The following is a 13,591-nucleotide window of genomic DNA, read 5'->3' on the forward strand; positions in this document are numbered from 1 at the left end:
AAGCAGGAAATGTTTAAACTAATGCCCATCTTGCTCTGGAGCAAAGTGAATCAAGGTGCTCCACTGGCATGTGCTACAACCAAACACTGTGCGTATGTGGAGTGGAGGTTATGATTTATTAACATGGTCGCCTGGGGAAAGCAAGACTCAACTCAATCAACCTGAAGTTCCTGGCTAACGAGCCGGTAGGGGCTGGAGAGGAAGCGGCCCATTAAGCCGTGCAGAGGGAGGAGGAGAAATGGGTGGAGCTGCAGCGGCCCGGGCTGCTGATGGGATGTGGGGGAGAGGGCGTGCCCCTGGCAGGCCGTCGCGGCTCCGCCTTGCGGGGCGGGCGGCAGGGAACCGTGCAGCCGCTCTTGTGTCTCGGCGGCGGCGGCGGCTGGGGGGACGGGGCAGGTCAGTGTGGCCGCCTGCGCTCTTCGTTTGTGTAGCTCCCCGCGTCTCTTCCCCTCTGCGATTATGGACTAGGGAAGAACTTGGAGCGGGCAGGCGCGGCGGTGCGCGGGGGGGCTGCGCTGCTGGGAGGCGGCGAAGGGATCCCGTCCTGCCCCGAGCCATCGACGCCGCTTCCCCTTCTCACTGTGCCGGAGATGTCGGGCTGGGGCAGCCGGAGAACCGGCTCCTCCTGGCACAGCAGCTTCTCCAGGTTCTTCACCAAGAGCCCTCCCCGGGCCAAGGAGGAGCAGGAGGAAGGGGACAAGGCGCACCTCCAGGAGCCGGCCACGCACAGGTAAGCACGCAGTCGCATCAGGAAGCGGTGGGGAACTTGTTGGGAACTTGCCTGCCTCAGCCTGGCTTTCTTGATTGCATTTTTCTTCCTCTCTCTCTCTCTTTGATCTGGAGGGATACGCTGAAGATCTCTAGTACGCCCCACCTACTGAGACCCAGCCCCATTGAATCCACTTTCATTTCTGGCTCCCTCCAGCACTGCACAGTGTAATGGGAAACAGTTGCCAACCAAACTCTTGGAACAGGTTGAGAAGCAGAAGTCAGTGGCTACGTGCCAATTGCCAAGGGCAGCTGGGGCGCTTCCAGATATTACAACACTAAAAAGGAGGGAGGCTGTTGTTGTTTATTATTCTGAGCAGCTTGGAGAGGGTGTGTGTGTGTGTATTGTAAAGTTTAAGTCCAGCTTGGGTTACAAGAGAGAGAAGTTATTGGGACCCCTCCCTCTGTTGATCCTCAACCTAGCAGCCTCGCAAAGAGCAGGTAATGTCACAGTGTCAGTCAGAGGCAGGGTTTCAAGCTGTGACAGTTTCACTGAGCGTGGCACTATGAACCTTGCCTTGCCAGAATCTCCATAAAACAGTAGAATGCTTTAAAAATCGCCTTGAAATCTATGTCAGATGCGTAAATTTCAGTCCATGCAAGAAAGGATTGACTGCTCTGATACAAAGAGAATTGAAGATGGTAGTTGGATGGGCTGATGGAAACTATGTAAGTAGCAATATAACACTGGGACAAATTAGTGAATGAAGAAATGAAACTACTTTTAAGTGTCTCACCGGGGAATAAAGCAATGTAGAATTGCAGATTCATTTTCTGTTAGCCAGAACACCATCCTTAAAGTGACAACACGAATGTACCTGCCTAGTCAGTCTCAAGTGTTTCTCTCCTCCCCAGAGTTATTTTCAAGAATGAATTGGGGAAGGGAAACAAACTTGACAGGAAGACTCTCCACAGGACAAGAAGTGATGCTTTTTGAAATTTACCAGTGGACTATCTCTGAGACATTACGTGCAATTTTTATAATTTCAGAGATGAGCCTGAGCTGCAGGCTTTAGACCTGCACCCCCGATGATCAGGTGGTGACTGGCTCTAGAGTTTTGCTTTTGGCCCTGTCTGTTTCTGTATAAATGTAGCTGTATCCTATCAACCTGCTTTTTCCCCTATTACTGTAAATAAACTGCATCAAAATTGCTAACATTCATTTAAATGCTTGGTTTTGGGGTTACGCAGACCAGAAAAATACTGTTCAAACTTTCTTAACATTGCAAATAGAAAATAGTTTCTGACAATCAATGACTCTGGGTTTTTTTGGTAATTTTCTTCCAAATGGTTCTAACCCCTTTCTTGGAAACTGAAAGGTTGCAATATTGGGTATAGGATTTTGGGTTTTGTTTTGTTTTTTAAATTTTTTACTTATTATAGCTTTCTCTTTCTGTGTTATAAATCAGATGCTACTGCAATACAAATACTGATAGTGTGTTCATATATTAATATGAAATATGTGACCTACAGTTACAATCCTAAGCAGTACCAAAAATACAGAAGTCCAAGTACCTAGGTTCAATGGTATTCAGTGACCAACTTTTTAGTAGTACAGGAAAGGCATAGACTAAATGGAGAGAAGTGAGCAGAGTGATCTGCCTTAGGAGAGTGCCTATCAAACTGAAAAGTAAGATCTACAAGACTGTAATAATTAGGCCTGCACTTTTGTATGGCTCTGAATGCAGGGCACTGAGGAAGAGACAGGAGGAGATCTTGAATACAGGGGGAATGATAATGTTAAGGTGGATGCTTGCAGTTACAAGGATGGACCATGTTCAAAATGAACGAATTAGGGGAAGTGTGAAGGTGGTACCAATTATAGAAAAGCAGAAGGAGTCCAGGCTTAGTTGGGTTTGGGCATGTGAAAAGAAGATGTGGAAGAATATATAAAACACAGGGTGTTAAACTTCAAAGTGGGGAGTAAGAGAAGAGTTGGAAGACCCAATACTAGATGGATGGATGTCATAGAAAAGGATTTGAATAGCTTTGGAGTTTCTGAGGAACTACTGTAAGATCAACTGGAATGGAGAAGGACTGGAAGATCCAACCCCATATAGATGGGACTAAGGCTACAAGAAATAGAAGTATTAACAGTAGGAAACAGGTTATTAATGTGTCACATTGATTGTAAGGAGAAGTAAGATCTGAGATCTCTACTTGGTTTCTGATTTCTGGCCACTGTCCTCAGAAGAATGAAAAAGGAGAAAAGAAAACTGTGTACCGTATATACTCGTTCATAAGCCGAATTTTTTTAGTAAAAAAGGGAAGCACCAGAGTCGGGGGTCGGCTTATGAATGGGTATAGAGAGGGAGAGGTGGGACACAGCCCCTCCCCCCAACAGAGGGAATAAGGAGAGGCAGCAGAGCCAGAAGGGAAGAGGCGGGGCCAGAGTCTCTCCACTTCTGGCCACGCTGCTCTCCCCCCAGCCTCCGAAGCAGCTGCAGCTCTGGGGCTGACAGGCTTCAGCCGTGCTGCTCGGCCCCACCCCCCAGAGCAGGCTGTGGCCACGCCGCCCGGGCTCCAGAGCACGCTGCGGCCATGCTGCAGAACATGCTGCGGCCGTGCTGCTCAGTCTGGCCCGCCAGAGCAGGCTGCGGCCGTGCTGCCCAGCCTGCCGGAGCAGCTCCAGCCAGGCCAGAGACATTCTCCCATGGCCCCAGATAAGGTGGGAAGGGATGGGATGGGGAGAGTGTGGGGATCCCGGGCTAGGGATGGATGGGGTCATGTGGGGGGTGGTCACAGGGGTTACTCCCCTGACCCCCAGCTTCTTCTCCCCCCCCCAAAAAACATTTCCCCACCAGTTGCTGTCCCAGCCCGTCAGGGTAAGCAGCTGGCGCGCCAGGACACTTTGTTTATTTAGGTTTACCTCCGTGCCTGCGGACGCACGAAGTAAACAAACCATCTTGGCCCGCCAGCAGCTTATCCTGATGGCCCGGGAGCCAAAGTTTGCTGACGCCTGAATTATAGGGTCGGTTTATGAATGGGTCATACAAATTTTCCATTTTTACTTATCCATCTTGTGGGGGTTGGCTTATAAATGAACTGGCTTATGATCGAGTATATACAGTCGTTTTCTTATGAAAAGATGCATGGAGTATCATGTTTGACACTGCTCAACTGGGGTCACTTGTGGTTACCAAACTTGTCAGATGATCAGCTTTTTTCTATATCAGACCTTTTTTATTTAATATATGGGTTTTAAATTTGGTGTTTCAGGAATGATATTGGTATGCATTGAAATAGACAGAGAAAATGCTGATCAATCCAATGAGCTGGTGGATATCTAAGTAATTCTTGTGAAAGATGTGGATTTCAAAGTTACCTCAGAACTCTTGCTTCTCTAGCTTACTGGAAGTGTGGTGGATGAGATCATCTCTAATTAAAAGTGCAATTTGCACTACTGTCTTGAATGGGTTATCTTAAAAGTTCCTTTAGATGCATAGTGATTAAAGAGGTTCTTAAATGTCACTACAAAATGGTCAGTATTTGATGCATCACTATGTTGAATATTCCAAGTAGGCATGGCCCCATTGGCCTTTCATTAATGTGACCTAGACTACCAAAAAAAAAAAAAAATAAGAACAATACTAGACTCCAAAGCATCTTTCTGGCTCCAGGGCAAGTTATCTCTGCCAGGAGAGATTAATGTAGAGGGAAGAGGAACAGACTTGGAAAGTGAAAAGGCAACCAAAAGATGTCTAGTCAAGCTTCTTTTTGTTGGTGCTTTGGAGTAGTGATCAGTACTGATCTTAAGGGGCCATTAAGAAAATGCTCCTTGTTATGGTCAATAGGGAACAGAAATATCCTAATTTGGATTCCTTCAGGCTGTCCCACTATAAACAGAAAGATGCCTGTGATGGTGGGGAGAGTTCAGTTCAATGATTTGGGAGTTTAAAAATGAGCTTTGTAGACTTAATTGAATGGTAGACCTCCCTCCATCTGCCTGAAGGGTTGGGAGTCTGGGAACTTGATAAAATGTGAACATGATTTCAGTGCATGCAGTCAAGAGCTTTTTATTGATTAGATAGTCCAAACTGATTTATTTTTTGTATGAGGCTTTCTGGCCTTGGTGTACAATTCTTTGTGTAGTAACCTGAGAGCCAGCTCTGACTTCTGTTGAAAGTGGAAGTGTTGGTTAAGTTATGAAGAGTCCCATTTGGTTTGCTCAAGTTTTTTGTCTTGCTTGATTGCAGAGTATATGCTTGGAATGCTGAATTTCTTGTATTTGGTTTCCACTGATGGCTTTCTTAATCAATTAACGTGATTGTGTACATTTAAAACCATTGAGCTGGGAAGAGTGCCACAGGTTTCTCTGCCATTTTTATGTAGTGTGCTTCATAGTGTACAAAAATGTATAATCTGTTAAAGTATGGAGAAAACGAAGGCTGCTTTATATGCATGTTTTTATTACATGGACTACATAAAGTAAATTGCGGAATGCTTCTTTCATGAAATATTAGGAAAATCTATAAAGCCAAATACCGTATAAAGCCAAGTTAGTTAATTTTGTATCCAAAGTATCATTTTGAAATAAACTGGAATCGGGTCAAATTTAAAACATGTAGAAAGAAATCTTGATATTGTGAGAATTTAACTAGCCCTGAATTTAAGAACAGGGAAGTGGTTCAACTAAGGACAGGAATAAATAAAGTAGTATGACCTGCTGGGCCAAATTCTTCCCTTGTGTATCTCCATTGACGGCTTATATCCCCTGTGGGGTTACATTAGGAATGAATCTGGCCAGTTGCAACTTTGAAAGCATAGAGAAAAAGAACTTGAGTGTATCCAAAACCAAAGATCTGATTGTTCCCAAAGCTTAGGCAACAACACTTCTATGGAGTCACTGAACTGCTGATTTTCCTTCCTCCTCTCCCCTCTCCTCCCACCCAAAGAACAAATGATGCCGAGGGTTCTACATCTGTTGCCAAGTGGCTTAGAGTAAGCAAGTTTTGGGTTTACCTTTTCAAGATTGGGTGGGTTTTTATTACCCACCTGTGGCCTGTAGGGTTTTCCGCTTAACTCTGGGGCCGCTTTATTTCTGGGCTGCTTTTTTTTTTTTTTTCCTTGGACCATGCCCATCCCCACGCTCAGCTTGGTGATGCAAATCCTGCCCCCTGCTGTCTTGGGAGCCTTTTTTAGATCGGTAAGGCTGTTTTCTTTGAAATTTTCTGATCACTGTTGATAATGGTAATCAGCATCTTGTAATCTCATGAGTGCTTCATTTGATTAATTGTTTTGGTTAATAACTTATGCTTGAGAGCAATTTTTTAGATGTGATAAACATGAGACATGCTTGAGATGTCCTGTGAAAAAATAACACATGCAGACTAGCAATTTGTTAAAAGCTGTGATGGAAAAAACTGGAGCCACATCTTTAATGGAGCTACTATGCTTCTAAATAAAATTCTAAGAACTGGGAAGTACCTTTCATCTAGTGTGTGCCTGTATAAACGTGTTTTTCAGAACCATTGCCTTTGGCACATTGGTCGGGCTTCAAATATAGTGAATGTTTTCTTTGCATCTCAGCTTCAGCATCAACTTCCATTGAACTTGGGCATTATGTTCTGCTAAGCTATTTGTTTTCAAAAATTATATATTCATTTTTATTGCCACCAAAGTTATTGTCTCAGAGCCATCCAAATCCACAGGGTGGAAAAATCCCATCCAACTTGCTATATTCCAGATAGAATCTTCTTTAATTTCAATACGTTTCTCTAGCCCTTCTGGTTGCAGATACAGCTCTGATCATGTAAATCAGTGCACAGTTGATTCAGTTAGAAATGTTTGGCTTCTGTGGAATCTGGCTCAAAAGAAGCTTCTAGGTAGGTGTGAAACTTGTCCTATCCAGTCATTCATCTTAACGGGGAGTTATAACCAAAACCTTCTTCAAAACACTTGCATGCTACTAGTTATCTTTTGTATCATTCAGCAAGTTTTATCCAGGAAATTTTCTTTTTCAGTGCATTTTCATTCATTTGAATAGCTACCAGAAGAAGTGAACTAATTTGGGGCTGTTTTGGGTTTTGATTTTGAGGGCCTTTGTACAAAGTTCTCATTGAATTGGAGGGGGGAAAAGCAAACAACCCAGTCAATTCTAACTTTTAATTTTGGCTTCAGTGGGCTTTTAATTAAATTATTGTGCCATTCATCCATGTGGCTTCTAACAGAACTTTTTAAAATGGTAGAATTTTACTTATTCTATCTAAGAACGTCTTGTTCATAAACTGTATAGACCAGGGGTCGGCAACGTTTGGCACGCGGCTCGCCAGGGTAAGCACCCTGGCGGGCCGGGCCAGTTTATTTACCTGCTGACGCAGCAGGTTCGGCCGATCGCGGCCCCCACTGGCCGCGGTTCGCCGTCCCGGGCCAATCGGGGCGGCGGGAAGCAGCGCGGGCGAGCAATGTGCTGGCCGTGGCTTGTCTCCACCCCCATTGGCCCGGGACGGCAAACCGCGGCCAGTGGGCGCAGCGATCGGCCGAACCTGCCGCGTCAGCAGGTAAATAAACTGGCCCGGCCCGCCAGGGTGCTTACCCTGGCGAGGCGTGTGCCAAACGTTGCTGACCCCTGGTATAGACAATTGCTTGACCACACTTTGGTTCATTATTTTGTTATGAAATATACTCAAGAGACCAAATACCCAGTGTCAGTCAGGGTCATTAATATGGTACAGGAAAAAGGTTCTATACCAGGGATCGGCAAGCTTTGGCATGCGGCCCATCAGGGAAATCCGCTGGCGGTCGGGTTTGGGGTGTGGGAGGGGGCTCTGGGGGGTTGGGGTATGGGAACAGGTCAGGGCTCTGGGCTGGGGCCAGGGATGAGGGATTTGGGGTGCAGGAAGGGGTTCCGGGTTTGGGGGGGCTCAGGGCTGGGGATTGGGGCACAGGGTTGAGGTGCGGACTTACCTCCGGCAGCTCCCGGTCAGCAGCACAGCGGGGTGCTAAGGCAGGCTTCCTGCCTGTCCTGGCACCGCGGACCACTCTGTGTCCTGGACGCAGCCAGCGGCAGGTCTGGCTCCTAGGCAGAGGCATGCAAACGGCTCTATGTGGCTCTCACCCACAGGCACCAGGGCTCAGGGTGGGGGCAGCACGCGGAGCCCCGTCACCCCGCTGCCTAGAAGCCGGACCAGCTGCTGGCCGCTTCCGGGGCACAGCACGGTGTTAGAACAGATAGGCACTAGCGTGCCTTAGCTGGGCAGCACCACCGACGGGACATTTAACGTCCTGGTCGGCGGTGCTGACCAGAGCTGCTAGGGTTCCTGGGTGCTGAGCAAGGCGACCCAGTGCCTTGCATGCAATGACCCAGTACTGGGTCGCGACCCGAACTTTAAAAACACTGCTTTATACCAGTGGTCTCCAACCTTTTTATGCACAAGATCACTTTTTGAATTTAAGATCAACCCAGGATCTGCCCCACCCTGCTCACTCCGTTTCCCCCCTCCCTCCGTCGCTCGCTCTCCCCCACCCTGATTCACTTTCACCAGGCTGGGGCAGGGGGTGGGGCCGAGGGGTTTGGAGTGTGGGAGGGGGCTCCGGGCTGAGCCTGGGGCAGGGGGTTGGGGTGCAGGAGTGAGGGGTGCAAGTCCTGGAGGAAGTTTGGTTGCTGGGGTCATATGGTGACACTGCACCTAATCTCATAGAATCCACTGGACATTTCATGAATTTTACTTTTTATTACTGTCATTTGTGGTTTATAGATCCAAAAACCTTCAGGGATTGTCACAAATCAGTGTAACATTCTCAAGTGTGAGGTGTTCATTGGCTGAGCCTGGGGCAAGGAGTTGTGGTGCAGGAGTGAGGGGTGCAAGCTCTGGGAGGGAGTTTGGGTGCAGGAGGGGGCTCTAGGCTGGGGCAGAGTGTTGGGGTGTAGGAGAGGGTGAGGGCTGTGGGTTCTGGGAGGGAGGCTGGTGCAGGGGGTTGAGGTGCGGGAGGAGGTGTGAGGTGCAGGCTTACAACAGGTGGCTCCCAGCCAGTGGCGCAGCAGGGCTTAGGCAGGTTGCCTGCCTGCCGTTGCCCCACACCACTCCCGGAAGCGGCTGGCTGCTGGCACGTCTCTGCGGCCCCTGGAGGAAGAGGGGGGCAGCAGGTCTCCATGCGGTGCCCATGCCTGCAAGCGCCGCCCCCGCAGCTCCCATGGGCTGGTTCCCAGCCCATGGGAGCTGCGGGGATGGTGCTGGGGCCAGGGGCAGTGTGCGGAGCCGCCTTCCTCTCCCTCCCTACAGGGGCCGCAGAGACGTGCCAGCAGCCAGCCGCTTCCGGGAGCGGCGTGGGACAAGGGCAGGCAGGCAACCTGCCTGAACCCTGTTGCGCTGCTGGACTTTTAGTGGCCTGGAGATTGCGATCAACTGGCAGAGGCTCCAGGATCGATCAGTCGATCGTGATCGACAGGTTGGTGACCACTGCTTGTTTACCAGAAAAAGGTACAATATACATCTTTTGAAACTGGATTTAATTAATCAGATTTCTACCTTGTTGGTTTCTGGTACCATGGTATACCCCTTTATCTTTGGTTCTGAACCTATGTATTTCAGGTTATGGTGCACCCTTACCTTTGTTCTGAGCATATGCATTCCAGGTACTAAAGGACATGAAGGCACCTCCTAGGTCTGTGTGGGTAGCTTTCCTGTTGCCATGAAGAAATAGTAATCTGCCCTGATACTGACAGTCCTGTCTTCTCAAGCCAAGGCTTACTACAGCTAGTGCAAGATGTTATAGGATACTTAGCATAAGTGTGATTATATCAAAGGTACAGGCCAATCTGAGCTATATAACTACTATACTACTGCGTATACTTACATGCTTAAAATATATATTGTGGGTGATATTATTAGCATAATAAAAATGTATGCTAGCTAGCGTATATTAGTCAACAATTGTCAGTGTTTATAAAGCACATTTAATTGAGTAGTTGTTATATCTGAACTGCCAGGAATTGGAATGAGGTGTAATACATTTCATTAGAAATTATTTTCTTTAAGTTGCTACCTTGTGGCTATCTTTGGCCCATATGCGAATTGAGACCTCTTTTAGAATGTCTTTGAACACATTCACCATCTGCCTGACAAGTCTTTCCCTTTACTGTACTAATAAAGAGACTCTGCCCCCGCCCCCACCCCCAGGCAGAATATGATTTTTGAAATTGTCTTATTTGTGTGCTACAACAGAGATGATAATCACGTGATACCAGCAACGGTGAAGCTCCAATCATTTGGAATGTTTAAAATTAGACTTAACAAACCAAAATGTATTATAGGGAACTCTATTAGCAGAAAAATAATAAAAATAAACTAAATTTACTCCTGGGAGAATTCTGCACCACTGTGCAATGCAGAATTTGCCCAGAATTCATGTTCCGCGTAGAATTTCATTTTTTCCTGCCACTAGCGGCTGCTGGACCTGGCAGGGACCGGCTACCCAGCTTGCAGCGCACTTGTGTGGGAGGTGCAGGCCCACTGCGGTTTCTGAGTTAACCAGCCCCTCTCGGTCACGTGGTGTGGCCAGGCCTCCCTGTGCGGCAGCTGCTGGAGCCAGCAAGCTGTGCCCCAAGGGAGAGGCAGGAGCAACAGGGAGGGGCTGCTGCTTTCTGGGAGGGAAGCCTGAGGGTAAGGGGGAGCCTTGCCGGGAGGGCGTGACTGGAGCTGTTCCAGCAGTGGCCGAACCTTTAAATTGTGCCTCCCCTCACTATCAGCAGGCACGGGTCATCCCTGCTCGGTGGTACAGTAATGAAGCTGCAAGGAGTGGAGTCTGTGGCTGGGCTCTCAGGGGAAGGAGGGTGTGGGTGTTTGGCACTGCGGCTGTGCTCTGTGAGGGGGAGTGGGTGCAGGTGTCTGGGCTGGGGGGGCCTCACACAGCTCCCTCCAGAATCTCCACATAACCCTCCCAGTGTGTACGTGTGTATACACACACACACACACACACACACACACACACACAACCCTACCTCTAGCACCTCCAAATACCCTTTACCAGTACATGCAGACCCCTCCAACTGTACCCGCCTTCTAGCTCCTTTTCCCCCGCCTCTCCCTGACAGTGACTTCTCTTTGGGAACTTGAAATATGGTAACCCTACGGGGGCAGGATGAAAAAATGAGAAGTGACTAAAAGACTAGAGGGGCAGAGTTTTCTCCCACGATGTGCCCAGCTGGCACGTGTGACACACCCAGACTGATGTGCCCAACAAATGCATAGCAGGGAAACAGGAACTAGGTTGTTTTTAACTCTCTGCTCCTGGGGGAATCTTTTTTGTTTTCTGCATTGTTACAGACCTAGTTGCTGACAGGTATTTTGAAATAAATTACCAAAATAATTGAAACTGGTGTGATTATATTGTGTTGTTTTGACAAATAAAAATATGCAGAGTTTTAAAATTTTGTGCGCATAATTTTTTTTTGGGGGGGGCACAGAATTCCCCCAGGAGTATAAATTGGTTCCTAGATTCTCCATCATGTGACTCTTTCCAGATTATACAGGGAAAAAGCACAATTTATATCTGGCAATAGTAACAGAGTCCCTGATTCAACAAGATGCTAGAAAATGCATCAAGCAAGTAGGCATTGATTCACTGCTTCCAAGCTTTAACAGCCAGTAGAGTAATGTAAGACATTTACTAGGGAAAATGTTATTGGCACACTATTCACAAGGGTGCTATTTTTTATATGAAACAAAACAATGTACTCTTTTCTGTTGTGAAAGTTAGCATAATTATTCCTTTCCTGGTGACCAAATTCAATGCTAGAATCAATATAAAATAGCTTCCAAAACATGCATGCAATCAGGGCTTCCAGGTTTTAAGTAATAGGCTTAGCATGATAAAAACTCACCAAAGTCATCTTATCCACTGAAAGAAATAACAACAGCTTAAAAATCAAGATTTTTTTTTTGGAAGTTCTTGTCAGTGTTTCTAATAATATTTAAGATTGTTAAAGCTGGAAGAAGGCTGAAAATCTGACGCTCCCTCCTTTTATACTCGTATACTTTCTGCTCTTCATACACCTTGGACACTAAGATTAGTGTGCAGTATTGCACTTTCAGATTTTCATAAAATAGCAATATGCTGTAATGTTTAGATTACAAACACTGAAAGGGAATGTTTAAACTCAAACATTTTCCATTGGCATTTCCTTTATAATATATTTGAATTTGTTAGGTTTTATAAAATTGTTTTTATATAATCGAACTTGTGAGCCTAACTTCACTTGCGTTATGGAAATTTTAAAATTAGAATCACTCAGGAACAAGGTCATTCGGGGAACCTGTTGCTTTGCTGGCCAGGGGGCTTAACTGTATTTAGTACTAAACTTTATGTATAGACAGTTTCGTGATGGGGGAAATGTATAGTGAATCATAGGTTGCAAATTATTACTTATGAGCAACCTTGGCTGTGAAGTTCTCTCCCTTTGTTAGGTTAAGACTCACTTTAATTCAAAGCAAATGTCAGAAAAGTTTCCATTAAAAATGACCTTTTTTTTTTTAACATCAGTTAAAAGCTGGAAAAATACCTGACCATTTTATTTGTAATTGGGAAATGAATTATTATTATTATATTTGGTCACTGTCATTTCATATTGTTAAAAATCTGTCTTGCAAGGTTCCCTGTATAAATTCTTTTTGTGGATATTTTACAGTTTGCAAATACCACTATTGGGCCACAATCTTACAAACTGTATGTAGTCCCACTGAAATCAGTACAACTACGTATATGCATAAAGTTAAGAATACATGGAAATGTTTGCAGAATCAGGGCCTTGGTTTTCTCCTTTTTAAAATACTTGTATAATGGGTTCTGATTTCCTGTTTCATTCTGTTGTTGCAGTTATTTAAAACTTTACCTAATTTAAATAACTCAAACTCTGTTACTGATATTGCATCACAAGTATGTACCAGTAGATAATAGCATTCTTATTTGAGTAGCACATGGCAAACTTCACCTAACCTATTAGATGAGAATGGATGGAGAGAATTCTGTATTAATGTTCGTTGCCATGCTTGACAGATGCCAGAAGAAAAACCTTGATGTAATCTGCTATAATCCCGGTGAACAATATTGAACTAGTCTCTGCACCAAAATGAAAATTTTCTCTCTCTATTTCACAGCCTTTGTACTGCTGTTCAGTTCTCTTGCATGTAATGCAGATTAAGCTATTCAGTGAGGATGATCTTGGGCCATCACATTTATTTCACTTAGTGCTAGAATTGAAATTTAAGGGTTTAGTCCAGTTCTGAGTTTATTTTTAAAAAGAAGTTCCATAAAACTTGATATAGCAATGATTGTCTTGTATGTGTTTTTTTTTAAAACTACTGTGAAAGTGTGGTTTGCTCTCTCTGTGTAGATTTAAAATACCTCTACCTCTCACACACTTCGTAGCTGGCATACTGCATGAGAAACAGCGCTGCATATACAGAAAGTGAAATTAACCTATTTGATTTCCTTATCCTGGTAGAATGAAAAGCAAAAGTAAACGAGCAGCATCAACTGTTCAAGAAGAAATTAGACTTTGTTAAAATTGAAAGAATTTTAAATCTAAATCGCTTAACATAATCTGGCAAGGAAAACAAGTTCCAAATGGAATTGTTAATTTGAGTGCATCTAAGGTGTACAACACACTGACCAAAAAAAGAAAAGATTGAGGAGGAGGACTTAGAAGTTGAAGTTGTTCCCCTACTCTCCTTACCTTAATCCAGTCTCTTGATTACCACTTTTCTCCCTGTAAGTTCATGACTATTTGTTCCTTTGAATTTATTTTCTCTTATATTTTCTCCTTATCTCTTTCTCTGTATTCTATCCCTTTCTCTCCTTACCTTCCAATCTTCCTCCTGTTTCC

General features: G+C 45.3%; 1 protein-coding gene across 4 annotated transcripts in view; it reads left to right on the top strand.

Annotated features, from left to right (window-relative positions):
• Positions 1-254: 254 nt before the first annotated feature.
• CRYBG3 (crystallin beta-gamma domain containing 3) overlaps positions 255-13,591 on the top strand; it is a 136,971-nt gene continuing 123,634 nt past the window's right edge. For 2 of the 4 annotated variants that reach the window (XR_010599826.1, XM_065589255.1), the window contains exon 1: positions 255-730. Coding sequence is in view for 2 of the 4 variants with exons in the window: in XM_065589255.1 (XP_065445327.1) it covers positions 275-730 (456 nt within the window). In the remaining 2 variants the exon portion in view is untranslated. The remainder of the gene's footprint in view (positions 731-13,591) is intronic. The other 2 variants (XM_065589258.1, XM_065589262.1) reach the window with 2 other exon arrangements.

The sequence above is a fragment of the Chrysemys picta genome, chromosome 1 (assembly GCF_011386835.1).
Source record: "Chrysemys picta bellii isolate R12L10 chromosome 1, ASM1138683v2, whole genome shotgun sequence".
NCBI classification, from domain to species: Eukaryota; Metazoa; Chordata; order Testudines; family Emydidae; genus Chrysemys; species Chrysemys picta.